This window comes from Lactuca saligna, chromosome 1 (assembly GCF_052625555.1).
Source record: "Lactuca saligna cultivar CGN05327 chromosome 1, ASM5262555v1, whole genome shotgun sequence".
Taxonomy (NCBI): domain Eukaryota; kingdom Viridiplantae; phylum Streptophyta; class Magnoliopsida; order Asterales; family Asteraceae; genus Lactuca; species Lactuca saligna.
Genome location: NC_136417.1, coordinates 192,485,328 through 192,504,763, shown reverse-complemented (window position 1 = coordinate 192,504,763; position 19,436 = coordinate 192,485,328). Strand labels below are relative to the sequence as shown.

At 35.4% G+C, this 19,436-nt stretch overlaps 1 protein-coding gene across 1 annotated transcript; it reads left to right on the top strand.

Moving 5' to 3' along the window:
* Positions 1 to 9,879: 9,879 nt before the first annotated feature.
* Positions 9,880 to 13,510, top strand: LOC145047087 (heterogeneous nuclear ribonucleoprotein 1-like). The gene is made up of 5 exons (XM_078995333.1): positions 9,880 to 10,211; positions 10,312 to 10,422; positions 10,661 to 10,883; positions 11,267 to 12,464; positions 12,970 to 13,510. The coding sequence occupies exons 3-5, from the start codon at positions 10,662 to 10,664 to the stop codon at positions 12,981 to 12,983; spliced, it is 1,434 nt and encodes a 477-aa protein (XP_078851459.1). The 5' UTR covers positions 9,880 to 10,211; positions 10,312 to 10,422; position 10,661; the 3' UTR covers positions 12,984 to 13,510.
* The last annotated feature ends 5,926 nt before the right edge of the window (positions 13,511 to 19,436 follow it).

Genomic DNA, 19,436 nt, shown 5'->3' with positions numbered 1-19,436 from the left:
CTCCCGGAGTTGACTATGATGAGACCTTCTCACCAGTTGCGAATATTAAATCTATTAGAGTGATGCTAGCAATTGCCGCATTTCATGATTATGAGATTTAGCAAATGGATGTCAAGACCGCTTTCCTTAATGGAAAGTTGGCTGAGGATGTTTACATGGCTCAGCCAGAGGGGTTTGTGGATCCGAAGCATCCGAATAGAGTGTGTAAGCTTGAGAAGTCCATTTATGGACTTAAGCAAGCGTCTCGCAGATGGAATCTTTGCTTCGATGAGAAAGTCAAAGAGTTTGGATTTGTACGAAGCGAAGACGAATCTTGTGTATATGTCAAAGCCAGTGGGAGTATAGTAAGCTTTCTCGTTCTATATGTCGATGACATATTACTCATAGGGAACGACATCCCGACTCTGCAGGAGGTCAAGTCCTGGCTCGGGAAGTGTTTCTCTATGAAGGACCTCGGAGAGGCTTCTTACATTTTGGGAATAAGGATTGTAAGAGAAAGAAGTAAGAGACTAATTGGACTTAGTCAGAATACTTACTTAGAGAAAGTACTAAAACGTTTTAGTATGGAAAACTCAAAGAAGGGAGAACTACCGATACAAGGAAATGCCAAGTTGAGTAAGACTCAAAGTCCGAGTACCGAAGCTGAGATAGCAGAAATGAGCCGAGTACCATACGCTTCCGCAATTGGCTCAATCATGTACGCTATGACTTGTACTCGCCCTGATGTAGCCTTCGCTTTGAGCATGGTTAGCAGATACCAAGGGAACCCTGGCAAAGCACATTGGATTGCGGTGAAGAATATCCTTAAGTACCTTCGGAGGACGAAAGAATGGTTCTTAGTCCTTGGAGGGAGTGATGACTTGAAGGTGCGAGGGTATAGTGACGCCAGCTTTCAGACCGACAGGGACAACTATCGTTCGCAGTCGGGCTGGGTCTTTACCCTAAATGGAGGAGCAGTGACATGGAAAAGTTCCAAGCAGGAAACCGTAGCTGATTCAACGTGCGAATCAGAGTACATCGCAGCGAGCGAAGCGTCGAAGGAGGCAATGTGGCTAAAGAACTTCATTGGTGATCTTGGAGTTGTGCCGGCCATAAAGGAGCCCATGGAGATTTTCTGTGATAACGAAGGTGCGGTTGCCTTGACCAAGGAACCGAGGGATCATGGTAGATCTCGACATATCAACAGAAAATATCACTTCATTAGACATCGTGTAGAAGAAGGACAACTCGTAGTGAAGAGGATATCATCAGAAGATAACCCAGCAGATCCGCTTACGAAGGGACTGAGTAAGGTTAAGCACTTGCAGCATGCTAGGAGTATTGGGCTGAAGGATGATATTAGTATAGATTAGATAGTATTAGAAACGTATAATAGATAAATGTAATTAACATTTGATGATTAAATAAAGGAGTTTTATTTATGAGTAAAGTTACTGTCACATGTTAATTGTTTAACTATTGTTTCACTTTGCATGTTTTGACTTCCAGAATAATTGAGTTTATTAGGAATAATTGAATTATTCAAATGGTCCACAATCGTTCATATGTTGGGAGTAGATATGAATGAAGATTGTCATGAATTGGTGTGTAGAATGTCTAAATGGTGTTAGACATAGCAAGGGTTGCTGCAACGTTCATGAGTGCTTATGAACTGGTTTTGAGCATTGGAATAAACCCGCGCTTGCTGGAATCACTTTATGGAATACGATATAAAAGGTGATCGCAAGACGATAATATCATATAGTCTTAAAACCTAGATATATGGTTTATTATTTGTTAATTGATTGTACATTGATAATGCGAAAACGCATCAGTAACTTGGTGTTATAAAACGCATTGTTGTGTATGGTTGGTTAATGAATAAGTAAATGCATATAAGTCGAAGTTTATCTGTAAATTTTATCCTAAGAGGGTAGAAGAGATATCTTGGCCACTCGATGATTTGATTTGACTTATGTGCCAGGCCCGGTTAGAACTGAATTGATGTGTTTGATTAAGTTCTATGTCAAATAAATCAGAGATCGAGAAATCAAATGCTAGACTAACCATTCCATAGGATTGTCAGCATGATATCTAACAGAGGACTGTAAGATCCCTTATCTAAAGGACAAGATTGATTAGATCAGAGTTGACAGCGTCTTTGAGAGCTACGATTGCAAACCGAATTGTACTTGTATAGTTACTAGACTTATCCAAGTGGGAGACTGTTGGAATAGTGTCTAAGGCTGCAACTATATTAGACAAGTATTTGATCCGGTTGTGCATGGTCCTTTTGGGTTGCCTTCACCATAGCAACTTGATGGATGATTTGTTAAAAGAGAGTAAATATTATAAGGAATAATATATGGTTATTTGATTAATATAAGTCATAGATTAATTGGAATTAATTTGGTGACTTAAAGAGATTAATTAAATAAGAGGGTATAAACTGTCAATTGTTTGATAGTTACACTTTAGACTATAAATCCTTATCCTAGATAGGATGGACGATTTCTAGGGCTTGGATAAGCCAAAATCGTCCATAGGGTTATCAAGGAAAGGATATGGATCAACTTAAAGTCTAAGTTATCCAATTAGGGTTTAGGTTGTAACCCTTAAGGAGTCTACAAGTATAAATAGACCCTAGGGGTGAGGGAATTCGACACACCATCTAAAGTATAGATATTCTGGCCGAATTCCTCCCCTCTCCTCTCTCCTAAGTCATCTTGCTTGCTATTGGTGTTTGTAAGCCATTAGAGGAGTGACATTTGTGACTCTAGAAGCTCCAAGACAACAAGATCAACAAGGAACTTAAAGGTATGATTCTAGATCTGTTTCAATGTTGTTATTTAACCTATTAGCCATTAGAAGTCTTGGATTCAAAGCATGTTTAATTAGAAAGCCTAGATCCAAGCATTAGGGTTTTGCATGCGTACATAGGAAATTTCTTATGGCTAAAACCCATCACCTTCCACACCACGTTAGTATTCACCCTAGGTCCTCTTCCTAAGATCCCAAATCACAAGTACACTATATCTCACTGAACATAAACTACCCTCCAGTAGACCGCTCATAAGCTCCTCGCTGCTACCTACTCACTCTCGAAGTAACTCATAGTAGCATTAACCTCCTTGGCTAAGGCATCAAAAATCAGGCCACTCTATTCACATATATGAATACCTAGCCTACTCTAGCATGCATAACATATCACATAATATCTCATAACACATAATGTAAGGGTATTTTAGGAAATCACCGTTTGGGCACTGGCTGATCGTACACACTGCTCCGTTCTACTTTTCTCAAAATCTTTTACTCTTTTATAAAAATTGTTTCTTTTATGAAATTTTTTCTCAAATACTCAGTTTGAGTTCAGATACGCCAGAAGGTGCATCCAAATCCCTCAAACCAAGGCTCTGATACCAACTTGTAATGACGTGAATTTAAAAAAAAAATCATTTTTATAACATAACATATGTCATAAAGTAATCAGAAACTCAAGTGTATCAAATATTATCCTAGTGAAACATATCCTAGAATCTCAAATACATATTACATAACACTCTATCAGTGTGTACAGATCATGTCAGTGTCTTCCCGCGATCCTCGCTGGTACCTGAAACACCTATCACATAACCCGGTAAGCATGCTTAGCGAGTTCCCTAAAATACCACATACAACACATAAGCCACTCCAGGCTATAACTCGGTAAGACCCTCCGATCAATGTGTCTCAGTGGGACCCTCCAATCCCGTAGCTTGTTGGACCCTCTGGTCCGGTCTAAATCGTTAGACCCTCCGGTCCGGTCTGGTTAAGGACCCTGTGGCCTTGTAAGTCGTTGGACCCTCCAGTCCAGTCTAATATCACATAGCATACATAAATCACAAAGTACATAATCACAAGCAAGCACACAACACGTAAGACCCTCCGGTCTGCACATAGATACCACTCTAGGTAATGTATAGTGATAAGACTCACCTCATAAGATGTCTAGAAAACTCTCGTGCTCGAATCCCCGATCTAGCATCCGCCTATCAAAATGATAACATCTCTAATCAATACACTCCTTACATCATCCTCTCTAAGAATGGGTAGAAGACTATTCTACCCCTCCTTGACCTATCTTTAAATCAATTTGACGAACCCTAAGGTCAACTGAAATCAACTCAATCAACTGTCCAACTTTGACCAGACTCGTCGAGTGCACTTAAGTGACTCGACAAGTCCACGCGTGTCCTTTGAATCCTACTTAGGCCTTACTCGACTCGTCAAGTTAACCTTTCACTCGACGGGTTACCACTGATCACGAATCGTGGGGCAACCCGATTCGACTCGTCGAGTCCTCTTATAGACTCAGCGTGTTTCCTCCATGGCAACACTCTTTTGACCTTCTGAGGTCAGATCTAATTCTCTAACCTATAGATCTGACCTTCTAACACCCAAAAGTCATGTAAAGGTTCAATCTTTATGTCCATGCACCACACATCAAGCTCTATTTGATGAAATAGCTCTTAAATGACAACCTAGATTCAAAACACCAATGAGACTACATAAAGTTGGATGATTTGGACTCTCTGGACCTAGAAGGGTCCAGATCTATAACACAAACTTGCAAGAGGGGTTTCAAAACCCAAAAATGAAGTGATTCAAGCCCTAACCCCAAAAATGGAATCTACACAATATGGAAGAAAAGGGGTTCGATTTGGTACCTTAGAATGAAGCTCCTTGCTTGAATAACTCAGAACAACAACCTCCTCTGGTCCTTCTTGTTGGAGCTCTTCTCCTTTCTTGCAAAATCACACCAAAAAGCTCAAGATGGCTCTTTCTCTCACTCTACACGCTCAAGCTCGTTAGGGTTTTCTCTTCTGGAAAGGTAGCTGCAAATGAAGGCCATAAGTGCCTTTAAATAGGGCGCATGACCAAATATTTAGGGTTTCTGCCAACAACATGGACTCGTCGAGTCCATTCATTAATCCGAGTCATCAGTCGTGATCCTACTCGACGAGTTTAGGCGTCAACCTGTCGAGTCCCCCTTCTTAATTCAAAAGTAAATACTTAAATTGTGATACATCGAAATCCAGATGTTACATATGTACAAACAGGGGCTAGACATGGAACATCGGAGGGCAAGATCATTTTGGCATATAGCACTTCTGAAATCCAGCAACCCAAGCGGCCCTCCAAACCAGATTCCCCGTACCGCAAGTGGTTAAAAAGATATTATAACGACACTTATATAACTCATAATAATAGCCCAAATATTTATTATAAGATCCTAATAACATAATTATATTTAAATAAAAACTATATTTAAAATAGTGTAGGCATATCTTACCTACGAGGGGGTTTGGCTAGAAGCCAGGTTCTACAGGGGTAGAACTTCTGAGCCGAAATCTCTTCTTCTTGGAGCTGTCGAGCGCTCCGGGGCTTTCTTCTAATGCTAGGGGAGTTTTAGGAGGTTTAGAGTGAGTGTAGAGAGAAGAAAGAATGTGAAAGGTGTGAAGAAAATGAGGGTGGAAGAAGCTCTATTTAGAGGGTGAAATATGGCTGAACTTGATGCTACATGTCACCATCTGGTGGCAAGACTTGGGGAGAAAGCAATGGCCATGATTGTGTCACATCACCCATTTTCGTACAACACACTTCCGACTTCTAAAATTTGTAACTTTCGCATATGAGCTCCGTTTTGACATTTTTTATATCCATGCATAGGTAAAAATAAGATCTACAACTTTATTTTTGACTCTGTCGGCTAATTCTCAACCGATCTTAAATTTAACAGTAAGAGGAGATTATACTATTAAATGACCGCAAAAAATTCGTAATGCTTTCATACGGACTCCGTTTTTGTCTGTCTTTTTATCGTTGAATTCCTATTAATGAGATCTTCAACTCTTATTTAGGTAGTGTAGGCCAAAAACCGCTCGATCTAAAATTAGAGTTTCGGGTTGTGCATTGCTATGCCAAATCTTAGAAAATTCATAACTTCCTCATACGAAGTCAAATTTAGGCATTTTTTAATGCACGCTCTCGGTTTAACGTATACTACAACTTTTTTTTAGATCACTAAGGCTAAAAAGTCCTCTATCGTAAATTCACTATTTACGCCTCCCGGTGCCGTGTCGGTTTTGCCGTAAAACTTCGACGGGCCATAACTTCTTCGTTATAACTCGGATTTTGGCATTCTTTATATGTACAGAACCATTGTAACATATACTACCACTTGGTTAAGATTACTCCTTCTAAATAATATTCCATAAATAACTCATTTTTTATGCTTATTGTCTCTGAATTGACTAGCCCGAATCTGTAGGCGTTACATTTGATTTCACTCTAATGTTGATAATATTTATACTATGGTTGATTTGGAACAATTTGGTTGTATTTTTCGGTGTTTGAAAAATGAAAATTTTTACTAACATTTTTTGATGTTTCAAAAAGAGGATTCGAGGTGGTTCGACTGACGAACATTAACCTAATTCAGCTAGTTGTCACAAAGGTTGATGTGAGTCCGTGCATTAGAGACGTCGACCGAACTCAAATTTCACGACCTCTTAGATTGCACCTTTAACGACATTGTACACCGAGTCCTACATCTCTTTTTAACATCTCCCATGGTCTCTCAAACTCAAAATTATGACCCATCTCCACTTGATATTACACTTTTGTGGCTTTAAAAAAATCGAAGTCATTGCCACTGCTTTCCTTTTTCGAATTGTAGATCGAGTTGAATTTGGTGACCTACTTGCTATTTTTTTCATTTACTACTTAGCATATTGGTGTTACAATATGCATTTTTTTTTCAACAAAGCATGAAATATTATGAACCCCACTTCCCAAAAAGCACTTTTCTTCATACCAATTCCTTTAATGTTATTTTTTGATGTCCGACACCACCCTTCTTCTAAAGCGTATTCCTCCTCCAACATCCACCAATGTGGACCTTCTTGATTGTCTCGGGTTTTCCCTTTTAATTCTGTTTTCCCTTTTCCTTTCCGACTACCTTCAACTTGAGTTTCAATAACAAATTATACAAATGGTCGTGTGGGTGAAAGAGTTAGTTGAAGGGTGTTTGTATTTAAAAGTTTGGTATAGAGGATGATATACCAAAAAACTTTTGTTGCAAATTTGATTGTTAGCCATAAACATTTTGTTCGAGTGTTGCACCATTTTTTGACTGAAGAGGTTTAAAAATTGAATAGAATAAAGAGAATGAAAAGAATAGTGTAAATAGAATTGAGTAAGATGACGTGTATGTTGGAATATTGTCTAAGGCTGCAACTATATTTGGTAACTATTTGACCCGATTGAGAATGATCCTTTTGGGTTGCCTTCACCATAACAACTTGACAGGATGATTTATAATGAGAGAAGAAATATTATGAGAAATATTATAAGGAATAATAATATTGTTATTTGATTAATATAAGTCATAAATTAATTAGGAATTAATTTGGTGACTTAAAGAGATTAATTAAATAGAAGGGCATAAACTGTCAAGTGTATGATAGTTGTACTTTGGGCTATAATCCCTTATGGATAAGTGGTGGACGGTTTTGGGGCTTAGGATAGACCTAGAATTCGTCCAAGGCTTATCATTAGGGTATTGGATTGCTTAGGGCCTAAGTTATCCAATTAGGGTTTAAGGGTGAAAGCCTAGGAGCCTTACAAGTATAAATAGACCCAAGGGGTTAAGGAAATCGGCACCCTTGTCACTAAAGGAACCCTGGCCGATTTCTTACTTCCCTTTCCTCTCTCTCTATAATCATCCTCTTGCTAGTTGGTGTTTGTAAGCCATTAGAGGAGTGACAATTGTGACTCTAAGCTCCAAGGATAAGAAGATTCAAGCAACTTAAGGTAATCTTCTAGATCTGTTTTTCTTATGTTATTACCTAGATCTATTATTCAAAAGTCTTGGATTCAATGCATGTTCAATTAGAGAAACCTAGATCCAAGCATTAGGGTTTGTATGTGCACATAGGAATGTTCATATGGCTAAAACCCATCAGTGTATTTATACGTAATTTGTTTTTTAATATTCGTTGTGTCAAGTTGGATTTTAGAAATGATGATGGTTTAATTTATAACATTAATTATAGTAATGACAAAGAGCCCCAAATTTTTGGTTCACTTAGAGCTCCTAAACTGGATGAGCCGTCATTGCCAATATTATTAATAATTATACCGAGGGGTGTGGGGGGTGAGGGGGGGGGGGGGGGGGGTCCATGAGCCTCAAGGTCATTGAGGCTAAAGACCCGTATAAAACAACCTTATGTTTGAAAAATGCCAAAATTACAATACAACACAATTTTTTAAAAACCATGAAAAAGCTAAATGTGAACATATTAACCGAAAAACCGAATCAAAACCAAATTAACCGTAATAATTGAATCATTACTAAGAAAGGTAGTGCGGTTTTTATTTTTAATTAACCAAATGCACATGGTTTGGTTATGGTTTCATCCAAAATCAACCCACTAAAAACCAAACCGAACCAATACTATTAATAATTGTATAATATAATATAACATTAAATATATGATATGTAATTATATTTGGAATTAAAATTTTAAAAGGTAATTATTTGAATTGAATAAGATACCTACTCTTCTAGCATATTAATAAGGTTAAAAACATTGAATCCTTCATTTTTTACAACATTGTATTTATGTTTTCCAGATGTCATAGCAAATGATTTTTTATTTTTATCCTATTTTCGACTATTACAATTAACTACTATTAACCTTTAACCAACAAAAACCGTTCATCAAAATCATTATTAACCAATACTTAATGACTATCAAAATGCATTATTCATTTATAATGATTATGATTTAGTTTTAGCTAAAAATAAAACCAAACCGTTTCACAGAAAAAACTCACTTAAAAGAATATAACAATATCGGTGTACTTGATTATTTAAATGTATGTATGATCGGTTTCAATAAGTAATTACCAAAGCAGAAGTACATGATTTAATCAATTAAAATAAATCATAATTAGTAGAATATGCCGACATTATGTTTTAAGAAAAAAAATTTAGTTAAATATAAACATTAAAAAAATAGCACATTGTATAAACAAAAACATCAAAATAGAAAACAAGTTTACATAACCTGATTTTAATGGAATTCGGTCATATAAATTCATATGAAATTTCATATTATAATTTGATATAATGATAATTGTATGATATTATTAAAATATTATTTTAATGTAATATTTATTTTTTCAATAATGTCTACAAACAAGTATTATACCCAAATAATTACTTAAAAAAATATTTTCAATATCATTTTATGTATAGTTGAGATTGTTTATTCACTTGATGTGATTTGAAACAGGTAATGAGTTATTTTAAGTATTTGGATGAAATAAAATTAACACATATCGACTCATATAAGAATTTTGTTAAAGTTATTTTTCCATTACTTATTTATTTAAATAAAATTTTTTTGATAATTTATTTTCTTGTTACACAAAAAATATGGTTTGCCGACTATTAAAAAGAATTATACAATTATTACATTACATTTTGGTATTAGATAACATAATATAAATATTTTTTTAAAAAACCATTTTACAACCGTAATACCGCATAAATTAATAAATACTTAATCAAAAGACATCTTTTAATCATTATATGTTAAAAACCACAATTAAAAATGTATATGATTTTAGAAAATCATAACTATTTTACAAGTTTTGAATCCAAAATTCTAAAATAGTTAAATTATCTTGATTACAAATTTTAGAATATAATAATCTAATTATAATCAAGTACTTGATATTGTTTTTATTTTAGCCAAAAATAAAAACATTCTAATTTTTCACAACATTGAATAGTGGAAATAAATTATTGAAAATTGTGTGAAATGGAGGAGTAATTTAAAACTTTGCACTCACCGGTTTGTACAATTTCTTACACGAGAAGGGGGCAGCTAAAGAGCCCTCTCCATCTCCCTCTCCATCTCCCCCTCCCTCTCCTTCTCTCTGCAATCTATAACAAGAGAGATCTTCTTCTGCTGTCAACCATTACACATAAATCTTCTTCTCTTCCATCGCCTCTCTTTCTCTCCCTTCAATCTTCATCATCTAACACGAAAAAAGACTCGTTTTATATAACTATAATCATCAACACTGAATTGCCGAAAGGGGGCGTCGCTCGCCCTCTCATCTTGTTTCTTATGCCTCTAATCAGATCTTAGATTTTCGATCGCTTTTGTTACTTGGTAAAATCACCACGACTATAACAATCATGGGTTGTTGATATTTTTCATCAATTTTACAGTTTTCGATCCTAAAATCACAAACTTTATTCTCGTCTTGTAGGACTTGTGCTTTTGTGTGTTGATCAAGTATCGATCTGTGGGAGATCCGATGCTTTTTGATTGATTCCAAGAATACCCATTTCTCAGTTACAAAGAATCCGCAAACTTTCTGGTAGATTTCTTACAATTTCAACGTTTTTATGTGTTGTTTTTAGTTAATCTACATCCTGATGGGTATGAAGATAAGGCTTTTGATTAATGAACTCAAAGAATCTGACATACATATGCATCTAGGTGCTGTGTTATATATGGTTTTGATGAGATCTGTGTGTTAGGATCCTTTTGAAGTCCATCTAATTTACTTGATGAAATTCTCGACTTGAAACTGAATCATCGATTTGATTTTGCAGAATGGAAATGGAGCATGGGAAGCTGTTCATCGGTGGAATCTCATGGGACACAAATGAAGAACGATTGAAAGAGTATTTCGAAACTTTTGGTGAAGTAATTGAAGCCGTAATTATGAAGGATCGAACCACAGGTCGTGCCCGTGGGTTCGGTTTTGTTGTTTTCTCTGACCCTGCTGTTGCTGAAAGAGTCGTCAAAGAAAAACACACCATTGATGGTAGAACTGTAAGTTTTCTCTGTTTTTTCAATCGTGATTTATTGTTATAAATTATAATCTCACCTTTCAACGATTCTTCTTATAACTAAACAGATTGTAAATCTACTAAAACTATTGCATTGCTCATGTCGTCAATCATTATAATTTTGGATGTGCGATTTGAAATTCATTACAATCAGTTTAGTAGAGAAACAACAGAGTAAAATTACTCTTATACTTCCATTTTACCCTTATTCTATTCACTCTTAAACGCAAGAAACAGCAATGTACATTCATTTACACTTTCATCTCTTCTTCTTACAAAGCAGTCGACAATGTTTAAATTAACATAAACAAATTCACATCCATCGTTACATAATTCTGATCCCGTTTATTCAATTTCAATGTTTAGGTGGAAGCAAAAAAGGCAGTTCCAAGAGACGATCAACAAATCCTGAACAGAAGCAATGGGAGCATTCAAGGTTCACCGGGTCCCACACGAACAAAAAAGATATTCGTAGGAGGATTGGCATCATCAGTAACTGAAAGCGATTTCAAAACCTATTTTGACCAATTTGGAATAATCACTGATGTGGTTGTGATGTATGACCATAATACCCAAAGGCCAAGAGGTTTTGGATTCATCACATATGATTCAGAGGAATCAGTTGATAAGGCGTTGCTTAAAACATTCCATGAACTGAATGGGAAAATGGTGGAAGTGAAACGAGCTGTTCCAAAAGAATCTTCTCCTGGACCTAACCGTGGTCAGAGTCAGATAAGTGGTGGGTTTAACTATGGTTTAAGTAGGGCTAGTAGTTTTCTTAACGGGTATACTCAGGGTCAGGGGTATAATAGTCCAAGTTATGGTGGAAGAATGGATGGTAGGTTTAGTCCTGTGACTGTTGGGAGGAATGGGTTTCCGCCTTTTAGTCCCTCCACCTATAATAATTTAGGCCTCAATTCCGATTCCATTTTGGGTATCAATTATGGAAATGGAAATGGAAATGGAAATGGAAACTTTGGGTCTAATCTTGGATACCCACGTGCAATTAGTCCTATGTATGGTGTGGGTTCGAATAGGTATGGTGATCCGATTGGGTATGGCGGCAATGGCGGCGGTGGTGGTGGTGGTGGAAATGGTTCTGTTTTGAACTCGAACCATAGCATGTGGGGGAATGGAAGCCAGTCTTTTGCTACAAATTCTTCTCCAAATCTAAGCAACTTTTTGGCTCCGGGAAGTGCATCTGGCGGGATTGGAGCGATTTGGGGAAATTCCGGTGGTGGTGGTGGTGGTGGTGGTGGTGGAAATGGTGGTTTTATTGGTGGTAATCTTGGGTATGGAAGTGAAGAGAGTGGTATTGGGTATAGGAGGAACAATGGTAATGGTATTACACCAGGCTATTCATATGGTGTGATTGATGATGGTGAAATTGGTGGTGGTGGTGGCGGCGGTTCGTTTTATGCTGACTCCACCTGGCGGTCGTCTTCGCCGGAGCTGGAAGTGCCTGGTTTGTTTGGATATAGTCTTGGAGGTGGAGCTTCGGATGATATGCCAAAAAACTCAGTTGGCTATGTTGGTTATAGTGTGACAAATAGATCAAATAGAGGTATGTTTTTTTCTTTCAACTTTTAACTCTTATTTCTTTTTGTTATTATTATTATTATTATTATTATTTTGTGATGAAGATGTAAGTTCATAAGTTGCATTTAATCATATAAAGAATTGTCTTGCGAATATTTCAAGGAAAAACAACAGTTTCTTTGCGTCTATCTTTCTTTCACTGATTTAGGTCTAAAACAATTTTTTTTTTTTTTTAAAATTTTGTACCTATGATTTATGTCAGATTAATGGTCAATCACTTTCCTTATTTTCTCCTTATTTGAGAAAATAAGGTTTAACTTGGGTTTGCTTTATATACAATCTATATATAAATATATAATTGTTTTTTCCTTTGACTTTCTTTATTAAGTTTTTTTTTCTTGTATTAAATTAAAAAGAAACACCCATATATAATATAGTTTTCTCCAACTTTCAGAATCAACTCATATTTTCAATGACATTGTTTTATTAAGTCGGTACTTTTTTTTTTGTTGTGATTATATGATTTTCAGGAATTGCTGCCTAGGAAAAGGTATCTGGAGATGTGAAAAGTTATGAAGATTGGAGGATTGATTGTGAATTTATTATAAAAAAAAAAGTTACAGCTGCGTGAGTGGGAGGTAAATCAGTTTTTAGAACACCGTAAATTTGGTTAGAGCTAATCGAAGCACCTGTTTTATACAACACATTACACGATTTGGTTCCTGTTTTTTTTTTTTTTTTTTTTTTTTTTTTTTTTTTTTTTTCTTTCAAAATAGGCTTTCTGAATTCTCAGTTCATATGAGATTGGTAAAATCAAGATATATGGAAAAAAATGAAAAAAAAAAAATTAATTTTTATTTCTATTTTTAATTGGTTTTTGTGTTGCTATTGGAAAACCCAGGAAAAAAAGGTGTAGTTTTTTGTAAGGTATTTGATGCCCATGTTGGGGTTTTGTTGTTGATTAGATTTATATGAAATGTTTGGTGTGAATTACTTTTGTTGGATGCTAAAATGGGATCCCTTTGACAATCAAGTTACTTTATATTCAATATATTTGTCTATTCTTATGGTTGTTTTTTTGGAAAATTTCTATAATTGCTCATGTTTTAGATTTTAGTACACCGTATTCCACCTTTTTTTGTCAATTCAAATCACGATAGTATTTGCTTGTTTTGTTGCATGTTGATCTGGTTGTTAAAATGGACATTATTAAGTTTAAAACAATGGTAAATGCTTATAAACTATTTTGTTTTTCATAAAATATCGTTGATTAAGTAATTAACTGGAAGTTTATACTCACAAAGTACCATTATTATGATGATTTTCAATGATAATTTGTGAAAAATATAAATAGATGGTTACCATTATATATATAATGATAGTCTAAAAGTATAGATAGTATGGTATCCATTTATGGCATTAATCCTTAAAAACCAAGTTTGCATAAGTCCTGAAAATATAAATTAACTTAATATAGCTGGGTGTTTCACCTTTATCCTTTTTAATATTTTAAAGACCTGATTGAACCGGTCGTTGATGAGAGCGGTTCAACAATGGCTAGTTTTATGATCATTTTTAAATTTAATCGATTTAGATGGTTTCTTAAAAAATCATGTTGAAACGAATCGATTAAAAAATGTTTGAATTGGTTTATTGAACTTTAATAGTTGTATTTAACATAGCCTGTTAAAAAACAACTAATTTTCAAAGCAAATTGAACATTTTGATTGCTTACGTTATCCGGATTGTATACAATTCGAAAAGCGACAAACCATTGCTAGATGTAACCCTATCGAAATTACCCGATATTAGAATTACCCGTCTGATTTTTTTGGTTAATCGGGTAACCCGATTTTTTTTGCGGTCGGGTAAAATGGTATATTTTTTTGGGTTTCGGGTATACCTGAATTATTTAAAAAATTCATTTTTTTGTACATCTTGTAGTATATAACAGATATTTGATCACGTTTAAATATGAATCTTTTTATTAAGATAATATGACACTAATAATATTAAAAGTAATTGTTTATATATCATTATGTTTTTTAAAACTTAACTGTTTTATAGATTATAGTTTTTATTGTAACTAACAAACTTATTATCTTGACAAAACTTTATAACATGTTAAAATTTATAGCTACAATTATCTTAAATATTTTAAACTTTTAAATTAAGATTTTTAAGTATTTATTTTTCTAACATCTTATTAGATTGGATTAAGTTGTTAAAAAATTACTTGATCTCAGGTATTATTAACTAAAAAATTTCAATGTTCAAAGCTTGAGTAACTTCGTTTATGTATCGTTTGTTTATATAAACAAGACCAATAAAACACAACATATTTATTTCATTAAATTTATTTTCAGGTGAAATTCAAAAAACAAAATTATATATTTCGGGAAATACCCGAATTACCCAAACCCGACCCGATACCCGAATTACCTGAATTTATTTTGGGTCGGGTAACATGCATTTTTTTTAACATGAAAAACCCGAATTATCCAACCCGAATTACCTGAAACCCGGAAAAATTACCCGATCAATACCCCTATCTAGATGTAGGAAATTCATAGTTTTATATATAAGAATGTAGGTAGGGAATAGAAAATACATAAAAGTTATGGAAATGGGTTTGAATATGAAACTAGTTATATAGACCGGTTCAATTAAAGTATTCATTAACTTTAAACAAAAAAAATATAAAAAATGTATTATTTCAATTAAAAAACATAAACCTAAAAAAACTGAAATAAAATCATATAGTTTTGGTTGTTGTTCATTGTTTTAAAAATATGATCCACCAAACTTGATCATAAATTATGATGTGTTACTTTGTTATGTAATTTGACCGATGATTAGCTTGGTGACATTGTTGATCGTTCTCCGATTCTTCATGTCTAGATTGAATACATTTTGGCTTTGTCTTTTACAATTATATTATGTATCATGATGTCCGTATAACGTCCCAAAAATCAAAGGTAAAATTTTTATTTTTAAAACAATAAATCATACAATCGAGTTGTTTCAAAACCAATTAAAGTGAATATATTATTTAAACATCAAAGTAATATCATTAATTGCCAATGTGGAAAACTTTAGGGATGTTGTGCAGTTACGTCGGACCCTTCCCTTTCGAACCGAAAGTACCTGAAACTATAAATATGAAATTGTAAACACAAAGCTTAATGAGTTCCCCAAAATACCACATACCAAAACATACAAGTGTCATAGGTTACTCCTATGGTGTTTCCTTCCAATGTCGAGGGCTAAATCCCTGTCTTACATACAAGTGTTAGGGGCTGATCTTGGTCTTTCATACAATTGTCAGACGCCAGATCCTAATCTTTTATATAATTGCCAGGGACCAGATCCTGGTCTTTCATTCAATTGTTAGGGGCTAGATCATGGTCATTCATGCGAGCATCACAGAGACAACTAGCATTCCACATAAAAAGTAATGGATCGGCGTTGGTGCCTTCGACCCATGGATATAATGAGAAAACTCACCTCACGGTCCGAAAGAATAGCTGCACCGATCACTACTCTAAAAGTTATCTCTATCGATCACCTATACAATTAACAGGAACCCAAATCTCAAACTATAAATCAAATTACCCAAAATGCCCTTAGGTTAAATTTGGTCAAAGTTAAATGTAAACGGAGTCGACCGGGTCAATTCAGTTGAGTACGTTGGGTGTACTCAACACGTACGCGGGACGTACTATGCCTTGACCAGAAGTCGAGGGGTTGACCACGTACATGCAACGTACCCTTTGGTACGCCCAGCGTACGTGACTACAATCCTCCAAATCCATTAAGAGCTTAATCGTTTAAGCTATTTCGTCAAAAATCAATATCTAACCCTCAAATGATATCCTTAAAAATAAAGTTTCCAACTTTATGGTCTTGCATGGATATTAAGTCTTCAACATCCAAAAACCGCAACTTCTTAACCCATTAAGATATCTGAGACCATGCATGAACGAAAACTAGGGACCAAGGTCACATTTTTATGGTTCCTAATGACTCCATAATCAGGGGCAGAGCTTCAACATTTGATTTTTTTTGGAGGGGGGGGGGGATATAATATATATAAAAATCGGTGAACAGGGGGGGGGACAACCAAAATTTTACATTTTTGGGCCTAATATTTATAAAATTAAAGTATACGGGCTACTTATAACCAAAAAATCAGGGAGCTGTTCCTAATAAAGCTTTGCCCTTGTTCATAATGGATAACGCTTCCAACTTTATCCATTAGAATAGTCCCAACAAACAAGATCTAGTCTTTAAGTCTTAAAGGGACCAAACATGCATCTTTTTCAACTTAATCCATTGAAAGTCTCCAACCTTTAGATTTGAATCAATATGATGTTTAGATGGATAAAGTTTCCAATTTTATCCATACAAGGTCACAAACTTTCAAGTTCTAAACTTTATTCACTTAAAGTGTCCAAAAGTTCATAACACCCAAAACTAGCTAGATCTAACAATTTCATCATCAAGATTCAAACTTTATACCACCAAAAGAAAGATCAAGGTGAACACGATCTGGATCTACAAGCTCCAATGCAACCAACGCTTCTTCAATGAGTTCCTTTTTTCTCCATGGTGCACCAAGAACACTCCAAAGCACTTAAAAACACATTCTTTTTGCTCACAAGGCTCAAACTAGGGTTAGGGTTTCAAGAGAGGGTGTTGGGAGAGGTGGAGGCTAAGAATGAAATGGGTTCGGGGAAGTTAAGGAGCTTAAATAGGGCTCAAACCACGAAAATAGGTTTTGGGCACTGATCGCGTACGCCCAGCGTACTAGGGATGCCCTAGTACACCCAACATACTCCCCTTATGCCCAACGTACGTGGCTAACCCAAAAATCATCCTAACTTCAAACGGTCATAACTTCTTCGTTTCAACTCCGATTTCGATGATCTTTATATGCATGGAAAGGTATTAAGGAGCTATACAACCGTATATAATTACTTTTGACTTCAAAAACATCAAACTAAAACCCATAATTCATAACAGAAGTCTGAAACATTACTTTTCCCATTTTGACCTTTGACTCCAAAGGACAAACCGAACTCTCGGATCACATAATCTACATTACCCAAATCCAAATGGGTCTAAACCTTTATTTCCCGAAGCCCGAAGCCTTATGATATGTAACACTCTAAGTTTTCAAACATTTTTTTTCATTTTTAAATCATATAAAATAAGTATCACATTTTCTCAAAACCCCAATGTATCAAATGTTAAAAACACTATTCAACAAAACAACTGATAATATCCTAGAATCCTCATCATAGTCTCGAACAAGTGTGTACAATCAAGTCAATGCCTTCCTACGATCCTGACAAATACCTAAAACACATAACACATAACACGGTAAGCACGAAGCTTAATGAGTTCCCCAAAATACCACATACACAAATAATAAGCCTCTCATGGCTATACCTCGGCACAGACCCTCCAGTCTCATGCATCTCGGTGAGGACCCTTCGATCTCACGGCTCTGTATGGACCCTCCGGTCTCATAACTTGGGTTGGACCCTCCAGTTCTATATCTTAGTGAAGACCCTCCAGTCTCACAACTCGGTTTGGACCCTCCGGTCCTAACTCAGTAAAACATAGAATAATATATAATATATCACAAAGACAAATACATAATATCATATAACTCAGTATAAGCACATAGGACCCTCCATCCGATAACTCAAATAAGACCCTCTGGTCACACAGTATTACCGCTCAGGCAAGTATAGTGAGAAGACTCACCTCAGAAGTAAGCAAGTAGATCTAGTACCCCACTAACAGTCTAGAATCCACCTACATAATATAATTATCTCTAATAAGAAATTTGTAATAACCACTCCGAGATGCTAAGCTAACTCTTCCACTAAATCTCAAAAGGGTGAAAAGACCATTTTACCCCTCCATGGTCTCTAAGGTCCATAGTTGACCAAAGGGAAATCTTCAAAAAAGTCCCAAACTTTTGGGAAAAGTTACACTTTTGTCCCAACATTTTTTTTTGAACAAAAAAACCCAGGAAACCGGTTAAATTGAACATTTCGGCCCTATTTTACCGGTGACCTTCATTTAGCCGGTTAAATTGGCTTATGTGGCAAGGACTTGCTGAGTCATTTAATGGCCTTGTATTAAACTCTAAATATAGTGTAAAACTTCATTCGTGCCCTAGCAGACAACGACTGAAGCAGGAGCAGTGGAGGACCAAGACAAATGTCTTCTTCGTCTTCTTCATCTTCAACAAATCGTCTCAGAAAGAGGTGCTACTGTGGTGATCCTGTAGGAAGATGGACTTCATGAACTCCATTAAACCCAGGAAGAAGGTTTATAGGATGCCCAAATTACCAAAATGGACTCAAAGATTGCAAGTACTTTCGTTGGATGGATCCTCCTCTACCAAGCCAGTGGTATGCAGATCTGTTATAAGTATGACACAACAATGTCAATTTGGAGAACCATCGAATATTTGGGGAGTTTGGGCAAGAACAACCAGCTGGGAACTTTTTTGGAGATGTTGTGGAACAACCAATGGCAGAACAACCAATTGCACAATAAGCAGTGGAAGGAGGAAGATGGAAATCATTGCTTTACGTCTCTGTGGTTTCTGTTGTGTTTTTGTTTGTTATGTTGATGGATTGGTAGGATAGAAAGTTGTTTTAATGTATTTTGGTTGTGTTTGTTTTGGTTATGACTAAGGGTTGTTAGTTTACTATGAATGTAGTATCTTGTTACTCATATGATTATGAATGAAGTATCTAGTTTATGTATGAACTTTAAATGTGTTGATTGTAATCAATGAATGGAATCAAACTATGACTGTAATAAGTTAATAATGGATTTAATACACAAACGGATCAATACATAATGGAGTCAATCATGCATGACCGGAATCATGCATAACTAGATATGGCTTTCAACCTTGATAGGTATGGCTTTCAAGAATGGATGGCCACATTCATGGGAAGATTTTGAA